This window comes from Manduca sexta, chromosome 28 (genome assembly GCF_014839805.1).
Source record: "Manduca sexta isolate Smith_Timp_Sample1 chromosome 28, JHU_Msex_v1.0, whole genome shotgun sequence".
NCBI classification, from domain to species: domain Eukaryota; kingdom Metazoa; phylum Arthropoda; class Insecta; order Lepidoptera; family Sphingidae; genus Manduca; species Manduca sexta.
Window position 1 is genome coordinate 1,353,069 of NC_051142.1, and position 18,972 is coordinate 1,372,040.

Here is an 18,972-nt window from a genome sequence, read left to right on the forward strand (position 1 = left end):
TGTTTACTGTTACTGGTGACCTATGTTCCTTCCTAAATCTTTCTTTCTATAGATAAAGGTTGGCAACGCATCAATAATGCAAAAGTAATGAGTTAAAAACATATTTTGCACCCAACATGATTGCCACCGTAAACATGATGAAAAACCAGCAAAAATTTCTCTTTCTGGATTTAGCTGGTTTACATCCAATAAGGCTAATGATTAGTCATTAGATATCATTATATCCGATAGTACGTGTTTACCATCATGTAGTGTAATGCAGCGTCGTAAAATATTGATAGAAAATAATCCCCTTTTCCAAACACATAGACGTTTCATTCAGGGCTTTCGTACGTAACCACTTGTCGCTTCGTTGTACCGTGGCCTGTGTGCAAACTGCATCGTGTGTGTGTTTGTTTGTTTGTGTGTGTGCTAGAGCTGTGTGCGTCGATAGGAAGAAAGTGTAGTCAGAATGCGCGGTCGACTAGTCGGGGGAAACTTACATTATGGTGCGGGATACACACCGCAACACAATTCTTAAGATTGTTTTGAAGATATGATTTAAGTGATCATTTATTTTTATTACAGTTTATTTCGTGCTTATGTCTACTAATCTACCTATCGAATATGATGAATTATGAAACCGTATAAGTCAGACCAAACTATTGATGATGTCACATCATTCACCTACCTTAAACTACATTGAATATGTTTTATATGATTCAAACGTGGACGTAAAATGAACTGAGTAATACACATTTGACTTCCATAATTGTGACCAATACCTGTATGTTTTCTGTAGGTAAAACCGTAGAAGTTCTCTATATTTCTGAATCGCGCTATCGCTTTGTCCCGTGGCTCCTACCATTCTAGTTATGACTATTGACCACGCTACTAATTTTATTAACGATATATCGAATAAGAAATATATGGGTAAAATTGAAAATATTATCCTCGGGTACGGAGAATGGCGTTGCCAGTCCGTAATATTCTCTATCTGCTACAGAACGGTATCGCATCAAAGCGATGGATTTACCATCCCCGTAAATAAATAAAAAAGGCCTTACTATATTATATCGAAGCTGATTAAATTGTCATCCTGAAATCCAGTTCTGCCTATAATTGAGTGTGGGATTAATGCATAATGTTAGCTCACTCACGCCTTACCCCCCGTGGGGTAGGCAATTGGTGCTCACTTTCCGTCGTGTGTATTCCGTCCGATATGACATGGGGCGAACTTTTCGCCTTATCAGACACAAATTTCAGAATCCGGGCTGATAGCGAGTAGAAAAATCTAATAGAACTTTGCCCAACTCAGAGATCGGACCCAAGACTGCAGTTGTAGAGTAATACAACTATCCCACCTAGGCCGTAATATTAAAATCATAATAACATCATAATAAACATTACCATATTAGACTTTGGAAACTTGCTAAGTATTTCTGATACTCACAAAACCTACCTCATTATAAATGACTACGATATCTCGGGAACTAATCCCCGGCACGCGAGGTGGTGTAAGTGCGCAGGCGCAGCGCTGCACTTGCACTAGTAAACTTGAAACAGTTCTCGCCCGGCGAGCGGTTACAATCGTGTTTCCCTTTCGCACCGCCTCGCAGGAAGGTTAGTAGGTATGGGCCACGGCTTTCGCTCACTCCGCTCTTGATTAGATGGAATTCAAAGGAAGTTGATATTGCATAGAAATGCCTGTTATACGTTTGAAACTGGTTATTGGTTTTGAATATAGTTTGAGCGTTTATATTGAAACGCGTAGAGCTTTTAGTAAATTATATGATGTAGGTAAAAATGAATTGTCTTAGGTATATAGTATACTGTTTCAAAGAAAAAGATATGCTCATAGTACTCCCCAAAAGCGTTAGTCAACATTTTTTAATCGTTTATAAAGGTAATCAACGTTTTTTCCGTTTTGCAAATTATTTTACGTAAGTTGTCGGTAGAATACTGATTAACCACTGGGTTAATACTTTAAAATGTTTTGTTTTAGTTAGGAGGCGCTAGGATTTTGTTAAATAACACTTTATAGGTATTTGTTGTGAAGGATTACACAATCAATCCTAGGATTTCAATTCTTTCTTTCATTGAAATTTATGAAACCCGGCTCAGTCTTGCACAGTATTTACTGAGTCATTAATGAATTCCAAAGTACACAAAAGTATGAATTATATATGAAAACAATGTTATGTTTAATAGTAATTTGGCATGTAGGAGCAAGATCTAAGTTTGTCTAGTCTAGACGCCGGCCTTGGCTGAGGCCTTGTATTACATGAGATCACAGGAATCTCTTGTTAGCATCATTTTCTATTAAAACGTATTTCAGTTTTCGCTTTAGACTTTGCACGAGATATTCAAATGTTTTAACGTGTTATAAATGACGAGCACTTCAATGCTCCAAAATTTTTTTCGTGAAAAATAAAATTTATTTTATTTTAAATTGTCCATACATTTATTTATCCAGGACATGTACTAACTTAGATAAACCCTTCTTACCCGCATTAAAAGTCTGTTGATTTATGAATATTCATTGAAACAAACTCTCACATTGTATTAATATGAAGGCCGAACCTAATCGAGACACGGTAACATTATTAAGTGTAAGATGGCGTATAATTTTCCTGATTTTTCGCACGCCAGCGTTTTTTCTCGGCAAGAACAATGTCGTAATTGTGTATATTTTCCACTTTCGTTTTCGCTGATGGACTAGCTCGTGAAAAACGAACCAGCTGGTATGCGCCGCGCGTACACTGCAGCGCAATATTACTTATGAAGAGACGGATTGATATTACAGAAACATATTACTAGGTTAGGTTAGTTAGAGTTCGTACAGATGGTTTGGAAGGGTATTATAGAATATGTGAATATAATGAATAATGCGGCCAAGATCCAATTGATGCAATTAGGTTTGGCTTTAATAAAAGAGATATCAAAATTATAGTCAACAAATAATAATGTTTAATAAACAAGCAACAATTAGAGGAACTTTATTTTTTATTGCTTATTATGTATAGTAAATTGGCTTTACTAGACATGATGGTATGGCAGTGGAGTATTCTTCACTAGCTAGAGGACGCCATTACGTCGACAATTTCGAAACACATAGAACTAGGAACGCGACATTTACATGGATCACAACCACGGGTTTTACCTCGTGTACGGTGATACTACACTAATACAAATCCAACAACTTAGCCTCCTTTGGCACAGACAACCAAGTTTCCCATTAAAATGATTGAAGCCACAAGCTCGTTTGTGCTGACGGTACCGCACCGTTCGGTTTTCACTCTCTATAAATTTTTCTCGCAAGTGAAAATTCCTCATTGCCGTCAGCGGGTGGCGTGAGACCGGTGTTTTTTATCGACAATAACACGTGAGGAATCGTTTGATGCGTTTATCTACGTTCATATTACATGCCTTGGTGGCGTAGTTGAATTACGATACAACTGCAGTGCTGAGGTCTCGGGTACGATCTCGAGTCGGGTAAAATAATATTGAGTTTTTTACTCAGTATCAGCCCGGACTCTGGAATATGTGCCCGATAAGGCGTTAATCGCGCCCTCTATAACATTACGGGATGGAATACACAAGGTGGAAAGTGCGTGTAAAAGGTTTTGCCTCTGCCTACCCCTTCGGGGATAAAAGGCATGAATGTATGTTAAAAGATATGTTAAGTATATTTGCAGTATGGTATCTTTTATCTAGATACCTAGGTACCTAGGCATTTTACACACCTTGACGAAAATACACAAAACGGTACGAACAGAAATACGAGAGATCTACCTAGTAAGAATTATAGCTAGAACAATTTTCCTCCTCGATAGTCGCCAGAATTATTCTGGCCTGACTTACTACCAGGTAATCGGGAAACGCGAGTCACCAATGCACACTTCAGTACGTAGAGTTACACACAAAATATACCTAAACAGTAATATTGAGACGCAGGTGTGGAGTCAGTGTCCCGGCACTCATGCCAAGGCGACGTACCACAATCATTGTTATACTTATCGTTCATATTTGTGCATACGTCGACCACGGCCGCACTTCTGATAATAGCTTTGCTACAATACATACAATACTCTTGTACATCCTGTAATGTAACAAGTGCGTCGTGGATAGAAAAATATAGCTACCGGATTAGGTTTTTAAACGGGAATCGAATCTGTATCTTTATAATCCATAAATTAAGTTAAATCTTTTTTTGGATACCCTGTGTTCCACAACATGTTTGCATTTTCATGTTCTGTAATTGTATTGCTTTAGTTGTGTTTATTTAATTAATGTTTTTGTTTGAAATAAAGATTTATTATTATTATTTATTTTATATTTTTAGTGCTCGGTCCGTAAGACCGGTGTGCCAGGTTATTATTATAATCTAGATTCACCTAAAGAAATTTTATTTCGGAATTCACAAATAATAGTCATATATTATCTTATTAATATAAATGTTAAAGTTTGTGAATATGTTAGTATGTTTGTAAGAAGTAAACCCAGAAACAACTGAAGGAATTCGGATCAAATTTGGCATACGGGTAGAACATGTCCCAAATCAATACATAGGCTACTTGTTATCCCAATAATTTGCTCCCTAGGGAAATAATGTTTTCTTTTTAAATATATCACACTTTCGTCATACTATGTTAAGGGGCTACAGTATTGACAGTAAATTATTATTAAAATACTTTTATGCGAATTTGTGACTTAACTATACAGCCATAGCGCTTCTAGCGAGCATGAAGGCCATTCACAATACTGACTGGAGGAAGCTATCGCTTTCACAGATCATTTTCTCTGATTTCTCTAATCACAGCAGTAGCACAAGTGTCTTCTACGCGATAATTAATAAATATTTTATTATAATTATTGTAATAGTTATTAAAAAGCCAATTAGAAATATATAAAATACTATACTGAATCAGTTTTCGATGTATTTTATATTTTAGTAAAGTTGATAAGGTTTATCTCAATGGACTAGTAAAAATAATACATAAGTAAATGATAGACAAACTGGTGTATCCCCACCTATATAAAAAAAATTAATACAAATAAAAATTACGCAAGATTATTATAAAAATAATATCCACAATAACATAGTATTAACACTACAAAAGAATAGGTACATAAAAATCACATAAAACTCCAAATAACTTTGAGTGAATAATTACGTGCGTTAAGTAGATAATTAAGTATAATGAAGTTATTACGTACATAACCTACACCAAGATAGGAACGTTTGACCGGACGCGCAGTTGAAAAAAAGTAGAAACCCAAGTAAGAAGTAAAAAATAGATAAAAACCGCGTAGACCAGTCTTCGTTTGCTAATCTACGTTATTTACTGCCAGATGTAAGATGTTAAGCTGCATACATAATGTTTAGAATTATATTATTTAGCTTGGCCAGAAAAATAAAAATCTTGAAATGTGCTAAAATATGGAACGCATTTCTTGTTCTAACAACTTAAATTAGAAATGAAAAAGAAAAAAATGGTGCCTCCAACACGGGTTTTTAATTTTCCTGATCAAGTTATACTAGGATCGCATGAGGAACATCTCATAGCATATACCTTCAGAAAATTAGAGATCGGACCAAGAGAAAGAGAAAAAGTTTGAAATGACTAGCCACTATTATTCATAAACTAAAATCTGTGGCCTCATTCTCTATGACAGTGTAAACTCGTAACGTGGTTGTGTTACGTTATCTTCGTGAAATTAACGTGGAATGGTATTCTGTACGAATTTTTTTATTATATTAAACGCGATGCGATACGTTAAGTTTTTGTTACGTAGTGTTAAAATAACGTGTGGCACATAGAATATGGGCCCTGAACGTATCTCACATATTTACAAATTTATTTTTTTAACTGCACGTAAACATTTTCCCAACCAGAAACTAAAAAGAAAGTTACAAAGACTCCTTGGGCATTCGAAGATAACCTAAGAACTATTCTAGTATAGGTAAGAAGTTTAGGGCATTAAGCGAGCCATTTTATAAATCTAAGCCATTAACAAGCGCTTCTAATTATTTAAAATCCAAGGGTGACAAGTGCAGTGTCATAATTAAAAGCTTTAGTGTCGCTACCGTTTATACTGCATCAACTAATAATTTGTAACACGATTACAGTAGGTACAAATATCACTTTCCACGTGTCCAGCAGAGCGTAGCTTTACGGGCGGAGTAGCGGTGGAACAGTAGTCATTAGTTGGATGTGTGCGCGTCTCAGCCTTGAAGTCGTGCATCGACAGCACTTGCGCACGAGTGGATGCACCGAAACGCAATCGACGTTGCTTTTTATTTTCTAACTGTCACTATTTACTTTGTATTGTGGGTTTATTTATCGATTATAAGGAAAATAATTGTGTTATATCTCATTTATAAATTATGTTTACACGTAGTAAATGTTGCGTATTTAATATCCGAATTCTTGCTTTAGTGTAAGAGAAGAATATTTCTGATAAAGATGGCTTGTTAATGAGAAATTTTTGGTACCTAAAATACTAATAAGAATGTGAAAATATGTACTACTTACTATAAATAAAAATTGTTTCCCTTACACATTCTTATTAGATTATTGATTTTCATAGTTATAAAACAGACTTCTAAATAATGAAATTATAATAACACCTAAATCACAAGATAAGTAATATCTAACAAGTAATCATGTTCCTAAAACCGGATAAATTCCACGATATATATAACGACATTCGATAAAATTTCCATTATTTTTCCATATTATGATCGTAAAATAGATATAAATATAAAAACAAAAACTCTAGTATCAGGGTTATGTAACGAAGAAAAGTAAACATTGTATTGATATTACATAATATATATCATAATTTTTATCTCGTTATAGTGGAGATGTAAACTATTGGATAAATATAATATGAACACCTGCTTTTCCTTTCTGTTTAAAAAGTTGTTTCAATTCACCATACTTCTTTTAAGAAATGATATAATTATTACAATTGTAGTTGGTATTCATAATAAAATTTACAATAGTAGACATTTTTATGAGATGTTTGTTATAAATTAGAATCACAAACAAAAATAATAGATATCTTTTATTGTTAGAAATGGACTATTATAGCTACGTATCGGATTGATTAGAGTTTATAATAATTTATTTTCTATGTGAGGCAAACGGGATCTATATGAACCAATAAGCATTGAATTCGGATAAGAATATTTACTAGATTTGGAAGATTACCCAAGCTCTATGAAATAGATGATGCATTATTTTTATATAACTGACTGCCTCGGTGGCGTAGTTGTACTGCATGCGCGGTACGGCAGCGCTCTGAGGTCCTAGGTTCGAATCCCGGGTCGGGCAAAGTGATATTTGGGTTTTTCTGCTCAGTATCAGCCCGGAGTCTGGAATTTGTGCCCGATATGGCGATAGGCTCGCCCCCTATCACATCATGGGACGGAACACACTTGGCGAAAAGTGGGTGCCATGGTTGCGCCTCTGCATACCCCTTCGGGGATAAAATGCGTGATGTTGTGTGTGTGTGTATTATTTTTATATAATTGTGCTGTTTTATGGGTCCTTACTTTACACTTCATTATATTATATTTAAGTAATAGAATATAAAAAACATAATATTTTAAATTCATACTTTAACTATTTAAACTTTTTCAAATACTGTCCATTCTATTAGGTCGTATAGAATAAACAGAATACGCACAAAACTTTAAATATGTTCATGCTTAAATTTATGAATGAGGAAACTTATTCATTTTATTTTAATTTTGAACATAAAATCCAAGCCATTTTAGAATGTTCTAAACATTATTACATGCAATTTCGGAACGCACTCAGTTCTGCAACACCTTCGGCATCCGGTCGAGCGTCTCGTTCCTCCCATTGCGTCCTTGTCTAGCACACGTGGCTCTAAATATATCCATTCTGCTCGCACATAAGGATAATTGAGGATAAGCGAGGAAAGATTGATAATATCCACGAATCGATGCGACTTGAGATCTTCTTTTTAGATTTAAGTTTGCCTCTGTACATACAGATAGATGTCAGAGTATAAAGATATATATACACACTGATACCTGTATGCCGGAGAGGTAGGCAGACCAATAACTAATTACATTACGTCAAAATTATTTTAGTATAATATTAAGTAATAAGAATGTAAATAATTATTACATTATATATTTCTACCGTCAAATAGCGATGTACAAACATTGTTGCACAGGTAGCAGGTCAATTGAACTAGTGTTGCAGGGCCTTATCAATAGTCAGTATAGAACTTATTTAAAGGAACACGCACCAGGCATTGAAATTCAGTTATTTAAAAAATATTTTCAAATATGAAGACCATATGCCGTGACGCGAATCTAAGATGTGTTGTTATCGGGGGTGGCCGTGTTATCGCGGGTCGCGCCGGCCATCATATCGGCTGATCCACCGGACATCGAACCGACTACCACCCGCCACTTACATAACCCGCGAATATCTGACAGGCCTCCTGTTAATACACAATATTATATATTTATAGTAATTATATTTATCAATGCTTGCACGCGTAGAAGTAGTTGTCCCGGTATGAAATCAAATGGATTTCCGTTCCCAAGGGCCAGTGTGAAGGACTCTTATCTTCGTTTCATCGCATCTTTTGACAAAGCAAGCGTCGATTACCGCATTGCTACACAAACTGTTACCCTAGAACAAAGAGACACAAATCACTTAGAACCTAAAACGCTCTTAGCATATCCCTACCCGCCGAATCCTGCAGGAATGTGTCTAATAACCCGTCCTTCCCGGCCACTCCCGCAATTTGAGAGGTCGTGTTACAATTACAATTGTAAATTTGTATCACGTAGGCCACGTCTGTCTCGACGCCCTCCAAACGACCCACATTCGCCCAGAAGCCTGCTTTTTGGACGTGCTAACGCTGTTCCTAAAACTGTTTTTAAACATGACTGGGGTACTTGGTATTTTACGTATATGTTTCGTAGGATAGCCAAAGCAACTAATGCAAGGGTGACGTATTTAGTGTACTAAATACTAAACTAAAAGGCCGGCAACGCATCTCTATGCCACCTATAACATGAAAAAAAAAAACTACTATATTATGTAGGTATATGTTTCGTAGCGACCAACGCAATTAATGCAATGATGATGTATGCAGTGTACTGCTTTACTATGTAATGCGTTGCAAATCAAAGGAATGAGTTGGAATGCTATTTATTAATTACTAGCGACCCGCACCTGTTTCAAGCGAGTAGAGTATATTATGTGCTTGTTTTTTTTAGGAATTACACACAAAAACCTTTCTTTTAAACCACTCCGTCCATTGGCGAAAACCGTATGAAGATCCGTTTGGTATTACTGAGTTTATCGCGTTCAGACAGACTCGCGACGGGGACTTGATTTTATAATATTGTGATAGACGTGGCACTTACCATAAGTCCCACTATTTATTTATTTATCACTGCATATACAAATTTATACAAGTAAGTACACCAAAGGTAGCTTAAAATGCAGTATAATATCATAAAAAAACTATAAAAAACGCTTTCATTTATATTAGTGTACATACGTATATTATTATATACGCAAAAGACTTAAATCAGCGTCACAAGACTGTCCATTGATTGTAAAAATGTAATATTATTACTTGGAAGATAGGAGTCAATTTCCTGACCTCAACCGGCGATAGAGAAAACTTGACATTGTCCGCCTTATAAGCTAGTAATCAACTAAATGTTACTGAGGTGATAGCCACTCGACGTATTTACACATTGATGTTGTCTCTCTCGTACTTTAAATGTATAATGTAAACAAGAAAGAGATGAAAAATTGTGATATATCTATTAATACGTGAAGAGAAAACATTGTACTCTTTTTTAAGCACATGCGCACGGAGGAGTGTGAGACTTGTCATGATTACAGTTCATATACAGAAGTACAGGAAAAAAATATTTAAATATAATATATGTTACAAACATTGGTTACAAATATTTTAAACGTGACGACCGAATTTCCAGCACTGGATGAGCACTAGTTCATTTATAATGTCTACAAGTCTTATTGTTATTCATTATTGTAATTTTTTTTAACTTATCACTGTTTTGCCAATCCTACCTCAAACTAATAATTTAAGATTTAATGACACAAACATTCATTAACTTTATCGATAGTTAAAAATATATACCTATTAGGAATGTAGCAATATAAACTGGTCTTATAAATTATAACTGGTCACCAATTGAACAAGGAATATACCTAAATCTATCAAGTTATTTCTCTCTTATTGTATTTATAATGAATTCTGTACCTTCATAACGTTATATAATTATTATATTGTGGTTTTATATGTTACCACTTTCCTTATTAATAATAATATGTGAGAGAATATTTGTGACCTAATTGGAAAGGTAAACCATGAGGTATTAGGTAATGCCTGTAGTATTGGGCATGTCAGATACCGACTGAGTAGATGCTACTTGTTAATATATCTCTGTTATCAAACAGTGTACGACAACTCTACCAATTTGAAGAATATTGTGTACACTGAGCATTATGTAGTTTAATATAATTATATCTCAGCGTGTAGGGCACAGTACAGCGAAGGAGGAAATTTTCCGAAAAGGAACCCAACACAACATATAGTTACTAATATGAATAAATAGTCTGCAAATCGTTCCAATGATAATTACATTTTACATACAGTACGAAAGAGAAGCCGGCAGGAATTGAGTTATATGGAGCCCTCGCTACTACAGGCCAGTGAATGACACTTACCATCGCACGAACAGCTTACTTGTAATTGTAAAAAAACTAATCGTTATCATACTAACTATAAACCACGCCCACATCTTAAAAAATAGGCAACACGTCATAAAATCGCAAAATTACGCCACACCGTGAGGCAATATGAAAAAACGCGAACTTTCACAAATTACAAGTCACTTCCACGTTAGCGCAAACTATTATAATTATCTGTTTAGGACAAACCGCCGGCTGACATTGGCTCAAATTCATGGCACCCTATCTATTACAACCAGTTTAGCTTGGTCCGTGTTATTGTACGCATATCCCCCGCAAGCGTCCCCGCGGTGAGGCGCGGGGGAGGCGCCGAGTGTCAGCCAATGTCGGCCATGTTACTATGTCACGTGGCCGCTCTGCGCGCGCGCAACTTTATTCGTAATCTCGGTCAATGCCCCGTGCGTTAGATAAAAAAACACAATTTGTTTACGCGGCACGCTGTTACGCAAACCTTTATTACTGATTGTCTCTTGCGTTCCGGTTTCAATTCAATCAATTACATTTATTTAATAAGGTACAATTATTTAATAAGACATTTCATTTACGATAAAACATTCTTAATAAGACTATGATTTGGTATTTTGCACGGATTTACCTCGTTTATCAGCCCTAGTAATAGTGTAGCGATAAAGCCTAGCCATTTCTATATAAACGCCCACCAGCAGCAAATTAATTAGGCTATACAATTTCACTTGAATTTCATTACCCGAAAACAATATCGGAAAACGAGCCACCAGTCGAACCGGTGACGAAAATTAATCAAACAGTGAAAACCTGTTAGGTAACGCGGGAAATTGAGGAAAGCTCGGCGAGACGAAAGTGTAAAAAGCTCCGCCAATACAAGCGCAAACCGCACACTCTTGCAACGGCGGCGCGCACACAACCGCACAACTCACACAGACGGGTGTGTATGTGTACCCCGCACGCACACAGCGCCGCCGGTACGAAAACGAAAGTGTCCGATGTGCGCCGAGCGCGGCCGAAGCGAGCTCACGAAGTCAGTGGAACTCGGCACGAAACTGGGACATCAGTCCGCAACACGACGCGAACGCCGGCGGACGCGGCGCGCCTTCACACGTCTCGTTACGCTGGATGACATAACTGCAAACTGTGCTCGTGATTATGGTGTATCTTGTGGACGAGTAAACATGATGGCTGTGGAAGCGAGGCCGGGCAGCGCGGGCGCGGTGCGTCGCTCGCCGCCCGCATCTCCGGCCGACCGGCGCCCGCTCAGCGCTGAGGAGCCGCGCACGCTGGCCGCCAGGAAGGCTTACCCCGAGGAACCTCGTTCGCCACCCTCGTTGCCCTCGCTGCCCTCGCCTGACCAGGCTGAAGATGACGCGCCCCTGGACTTGACAGTGCGCAAAGAGATTTCTGTGTGCGAATTCGCGCGACACTCGTTCGCCGACCCGTCTGACTATGTGCGGACGCAACTCATCCTGCGGCAGTCGCAGGACTACCTGGCCACCGGCCGCGACTCCGGGACAGAGTCCGACGACTCCGCCGGCCGGCTCAGCCCCAACGATGACGCCATCTCTGGAAAGGCGTACAAGAAATCCCTCATGAAGAGATACAGTAAGTTGTTTTTATATTATACAGAGCCGGTTGTATCGTCTTTAAATTCTTTTTGTTATTTTCCATCACACATACATGGAAAAACATATATAAAACATGAAAATAGATACTAGAACAAAAGTTACCCCTATGGAAGAAAGCGGGTGATGGCTACGCGCTACGTGCGTAGCGTTGTGCCGGCAAGCGCTACGCTGCCTTCACTTTCTGGACTTTTTCTAAACCGGTGCTACGGCGCTACATCCGGCCCATAGACGATGTATGGAAAATGCGTAATTTAAAAAATATGCACGAACATTGCATTGTACATAAAAATAGCCGTGTAGATAATAATGAAGAATAATTGTTGTTTCCGCCATGACCTAACGCAACTTGCAGCGCTCGTGCACGGGCGACGTGAGCGGAATGGATTCGCTCGCAGTTTAGCCTACTGCGGAGATTCCCGAATGGCTACGGCGCGGCTGATATCATTGCATGCGATTTATGACCGAACACTATTGGCACAAAAAACAGGACATACATTGTTTGTGTGCGGTAATCACGATTCGGGATTTCCTTACTTTGTAATTGGATGTAATACGAGAATATGTAATAAACGTTTGATTAACGGAAACTGAATATTGCACTTATGAGAGTCATAAAACTTTTATGTATACAAATGGGTGATTTTGTTCACATTCGTGGAAGATGGATTTAATACTCTTATCGAATTTCTGTTTTAATATTTTAATATAAATACGTGTATTATAGATAACTTTAGAATTCAAGTTATCTATGGTATGATTACACTATTAATTGTACTTTTAAATATTATCATAATATAAGACTTCAGACAACAAAACCTTGTTTTTCGACTCTAGCTTTCATTTTAGTTTTTTTTTTATAGAAGAAAATGATTTTTTATAATGAAATGAAATATAAATTAAGAACCCTTAAGCTCTCAAACGTTTTATTGTAGTTCTTTTCAAATTTCAATATGTGAAAAACAATTATGGAATTAAATAATATTTTTATGACTTTTAACATAATTAAATTGAAGCATAGGCTTTGAATGGTCAAATATGTTCGTCTGGCATTAGATACAACACAATGAAAACATTCTGCCAGCTTTATAAGTCACAACATAGATACAGAAATTAACTTAGCCGAAAACTAGTACCGAAGAATTCGCGATGTCTTACGCGTGGTTTTTTTTAATACCTGGATATCATCAGTATCTCCCATGCCTAGTCGTAGCCTGGTTTCATATAGGCATTATATTTTCTCTAATATTAAGCCTACCGTCCGCACAGACAAACATAATTGACATTCTTCTGCACAATAGGTTATTGTGCGCGTATCTGTTTATTACTTTTCTGTCGTATCAATTTCATTATATTTTACACTCGGAAATGGAGATATTTTATTTATCATATTTAGATAATTAATTAAGGAGGTAGGCCAGCGGGACTGAGTGAAGTGAAAATCTTCCCAGTAGAGAACCGTGGCCAGCAGTAAGACAGTATAAAGGGCTAGCAAAGGCGAAAATTGAAATTTTTCAAAAAGGAACCCAGCCAACGTGTAGATACTAATACGCATGGAGGCGGGCTGCAAATCGTTCTAATGATAATTAGATTTTACATAAAGGAAAGCAGGAATCGGGTTATATGGACCCTTCACCACGGCGGGCCTGTATTATTATAATATTGTTTTTATACGTAAGAATATGTTACAGTCTAAAAGGTAGCGATGATTTAAAATATATAGATAATAATGCATGTTTTAAGCCACGACATGCCGTCAGGTGCAATAACAATTGATCAGATCGCGAGTTTTTTTTACAGAGATCTAACCTATGATTGACGGACTGCCTTAATGTCGTAGGTGTATTGCGTGCGCGGTACGACACCGCTCTTTGGTCCTGGGTTCGAATTGGGTCGGGTAAAATTGTACCTGATATGGCGATAGTCTCTGATATAAATATATACTATTAGGGATGTCATCACAACACCCAACACTGAAACAAATAGTCGTAAACGACACAATACATCTTAGTACGGGAATCATATTCACGATCTCTGGTTTGAAATCCGGTTCATCGCTAAACTATAAGCCCTCTCCGACGTTCTATAAAACTCCATAAAATAACAAAATTACATAAACTATAAAAACAAACACATCTTCAGCGTAAATAAGATAAAAATAAATACATGAAGTAACAAGCGACACAATAAATGCACATTGCAGCATAATGAGGTCATTGACCTAGGAAAATTTACGCCATGCAGTTGTTATGCAGGCCGTAATCAGTTTTGTAGGCATCACTTAATTGCTGATAAAACAATAATATGTTTTTATATGCAGTTTATAAAGGAGAGCGCACAGCGATCATTACACGTTTAAAGATATGTTAAGCTACGGTGCAAGTGTCAGTAGAAAACTCAATGAAAATGAAGTCCTTTAAATATCAACACTATAACGCAGGCCGGCATAATTGTAGCGATCATCAAAAAAACATTTATCTCTACTCACTTTCGCGTATAGAAAACTTGACAATATTACAGTTTGAAGGATAAAAAAAAATAATTTTCAATACGCAAACAGATAAAATTATCAATTTATAACATAGTAACGTATTCATATACCTACTTAATTTATAGTAGGTTTCACATTACCACATTGCTGCCATCAGCTATGTGTTGTGATATTAATTAGACGACACAGCATTGATTGAGTCACATTTAACCACGTCCCAAACGGCATTGATTATTGTTCTATATCATCAAAAATATAGCGTGAAAATACATCTTGATGTGCGCTAACATTCAAGGTAAAACTAAACGGTGTTTATGAGTTACTCCGTTCTCGAGAGGCTGTATAACATATAACTTCTAGAACCTTCTATACTAATAAGGGAATATACCTTTCGTTTACACATTTCTATGAAGAGTAAGTGTCAGTATATGTTCACTAATCGAAAAAGTAAATAATTCCTTCGAAACTTCGAACCTAATGCCACTCCGTCTCACTCCCACCAAGCTGTTGCAAATTACGCGCAACCTAATCCATGTGTTTGCGATGTGCTGACCAAAATCGGAAGCGGTCCGGTCATCGAACTCTGTCGCGAATGCTGAGCCCCGTGCTGACAACTGATTGCTGTGTAATGCATTATTACGAATTGAGGACAATGTGTTTGTTGCATTTAATTGTTCATGTAACGAATTGCAATTTTTTATATTTCTTGGTTTTAATACAGTGCACTTCCCACTTCCAACGTGGCCACACTGGTGGTATTGGTGGCCACTTACATAATGAGTAGGATTACTTCGCTCGCTCTTCTTATAGGCAAGGTCGCCGAAAAATTATACACTCCTGAGTTGCATATTGACCCAAGAAACATTTCCTTTCATGTTATACGACTTCATAATACTATTTGTCGATCTTACAATATATCTCTAATGTACCGTACCCGCGGCTTCACAACTGGGAGGTACTATATTTTAGATATTTCCTTTCATAATTTAATTTAATAAGGAAGCATCCTGGGATTTTGATATCCTGTATTCAATATCGGAAAAAAACCGGCAAATCAAGTAACCAACAAAATCACTTCCTTATTTGACCTTTCCCATGGTATGATGCGCAGATGCATTAAATCATGTACGGTGAAATGGTACCTGCGCGGGCGCAGGTCGGAAGTGAAAGGTGCGTAAAAAATCATATATAAGATATGCGTATGCGCCGGATGCGTCTCCGAAACAATGCACACGTGATCGGGTTGAATGCGTTTTTATAAAACAAATCAGTAGGCCAATGGATCGAATAATGTGGTCACTTTGTTACGTTGATAGGCAACTTTGCTACCCGAGGAAGAGGTGACAACGTAATTAAATGGTGGTAATATTTTTACGCCTTCTAACTTCTCTCTTTATATATATGGGGATAGGGGTTGGTTTTGGATCCGCTCCACTGAATCGTCAGATTAAGCAGTTAATTGTAAGAATTTTAAATTCCTTAACTGGTGATTAGCATTAACCTCGCAATTATGTGACTTCGCAGTATTTAAAATGTTTTTTCATAAATAATTCATAAACCTATAAATACCTAAACCTCCAACCTAATATAGGATTTTTTCAACAATAACATTTGTGGTTATAAAAAATATAGGTCTGTGCAAATTAAGATTCTATATTTATAATAGCCGCACATTGTGGTTTATACCGAAAACAAAGGAATGAACATTTAATATTTCTCGCTATGTTTATTTAGAACGCGTTTTCCCTTCACGATTGATAGGCTGTTAGCTCAGCTTCCTTAGCCTTCCTTTTGATTATACAAACAGCTAACCTTTAACATTCAACTTATATGTTTACATTATTATATAAGTATTTTTTTTATTAAATCTTCCACGTGCCTATTATTGTAAAAAGGTGGTACCTATACAAACATCATTTCTTCGCTGGCGGTGGTTTAAACCCGGAGATCTCGCAAAGGTCGTTGTTCTTACAAATATTTGCATAAATTAAATATAAAATATTCTTCATAATTACCGAAGCAGACATAACAACTGGTCGCTGACGCGTTTCAAATGTTATTTTTATTTAATTTGCGAATGAATCGATCGATTTAACGCGTGTCAATCGAGTCGCTCGGATCGAAATGTAAGGCGTGAGCCGTGAGGTGACCAGTAATATTATAGACAAAGATAGACCTGATCAAAACACTGGCCAGCTACCTGTATAGACCAATTCAAACTTTGAACAAAAAAAAAACAATTTCGAAATATATTAATTCGTCCTTAATTTAAATTCACTCTATACCATAGTCGCTGTCGTTCGAATGACGACTTTAAACGTTTAGTGATTGAATTCAAAATTAATTACTTCCACGTTCAAACATATGACGTTTTATGGTTAGCATAAACAACAGAATGCCCAGAAAGGGTGAGGAAGGGTTGTTCTTTTTTTGAATGGCTTCCTGCAATCAATTCATCTCTGTCACGCAATAGTATGTCGCTAATGTAGAAAAGGGATGGCACAAAATCACAAATTTGGCCGCATACTTGTGACTGGATTTTTTTAATGCAGTTTTATTATTCAAATGACGTGAACGCATCCGTTTTTAGAATTTCAAAAATAAATAAACGTGCCGTACAAATATTCAAGACGGGCTATTGATAAACTATAAACGGTTTTACAACTTCCTCAATAGACATACAGTATTACATTTTAACAATAACAAATTAACATTAAGCAGAAAAAATAGGTTGAATGGATAGTCTCCGTTAATTAGGGTGTAATGGCGGGAGTGTATGACACGGGAGTGTTTGCAGGTAATATTGATATATTTTTATCGAATGTATAATCTTATCTGTTATGTATTTATGCGTGCAATGCTCTTTAAATCGGGCACATCTTAGCGTGGGGCCGCGCGCGCGCAGTTTTTGGCCGGCCTTCAACCGCGACGCAAGGCTATTAGGTTTCACAACACATACAGACAAACAGACGTGCGACCAGCGCGGCCACTATTACTTTTGGGGCCCCATTTACGTAACGCGATTGTTTTGGAAAAAAATAAATCTGTAAAACACCTACTGATCCACTTAGTTTTTTTCATCAAAACATGTGAACTGATTATGAGCTTAGAAAAAAATATAGTTAATAGGGGAGTATGGTAAAAAAGGTGGTTTCCGTAACTGTACACCGCTCACCTTGCCTGCTTCATCTGTCACATATAAAAAACACTTAACCCAATTTTTTGAAGTGCATCCAAAGTGGCTACCTGCCTCCGGTAGCAGGAGTACGCCCTCGCCTATTAAAAAAGAAAAAAGTAGTACCGTTCCACGTTTAAAATTACGGTCGCTGTCGGCATTTTTTCGCGGTTTTTTGCGTAGAAAAAATAGTTTGTAGCTGAATTTATGGTCGCGTCGTTGCAACGGTACTCCATTGTCTATGATTGCTTGCAGATGGTTTTTGTGCAAAAATCGAAGAATGCTTTTATTTGCGAACGCAGCGACTTCCTTAAAACGTTTTTTGTGACCTTTGTTCGTCTTTCTCTGTGTTTAAAAACATCTTAACCCTGTATTTTTAAACAAACAATTTGTACACAATTCTGCTCGCACTGCCAAATGTCTCCGAGGAAATGTTGCGAAATATACTGGACTTGTTTCAACACATTCATACTTGGCCATAAATGTGTTATTTAAAATTTATACTTATATTTTTAACAATTTAATTTTATCATTATATTATTTAATACTGGGTAACGTCAAATGAATCATAACAATATTTTGGCACGTCAACCATGCTTGTAAATTGTAGAGAAGGATTATTTGAACTGCGTGAAATATTAATGCAAACTTCACATTAACACTAGGATGATCATCAAATCACCTTACTTCCTACTAGGTAATAATCTAAATTCATAGCATCACTTCATTACGTCATATGTTTATTTAAAAACAATAACTTAAATTCTTTTAAGGCACATTGAATACACTGGATGGTGAATATTATAAATAGCTAATTATATCCAGTGATAGACTTGGGTATTCACGTGATAGAAATAAATAAACTATTTATGTACTGATTAATAAAACATTTGCACTAAACGAGTAAACCCAAAATATGAAATTACACTAATCGTTATT

At 36.7% G+C, this 18,972-nt stretch overlaps 1 protein-coding gene across 6 annotated transcripts in view; it reads left to right on the plus strand.

Annotated features, from left to right (window-relative positions):
• The window catches only part of LOC115448376 (ecdysone-induced protein 74EF), a 230,297-nt gene that overhangs the window by 154,738 nt on the left and 56,587 nt on the right, over positions 1 to 18,972 (plus strand). The window contains exon 1 of one of the 6 annotated variants that reach the window (XM_030175792.2): positions 11,792 to 12,347. The exons of the other annotated variants lie outside the window; for them this stretch is intronic. Within the exon in view, the coding sequence (XP_030031652.1) occupies positions 11,921 to 12,347 (427 nt within the window). The 5' untranslated portion in view covers positions 11,792 to 11,920. Of the gene's footprint in view, positions 1 to 11,791; positions 12,348 to 18,972 lie in introns of those variants that run through there. 6 annotated transcript variants of the gene reach the window in all.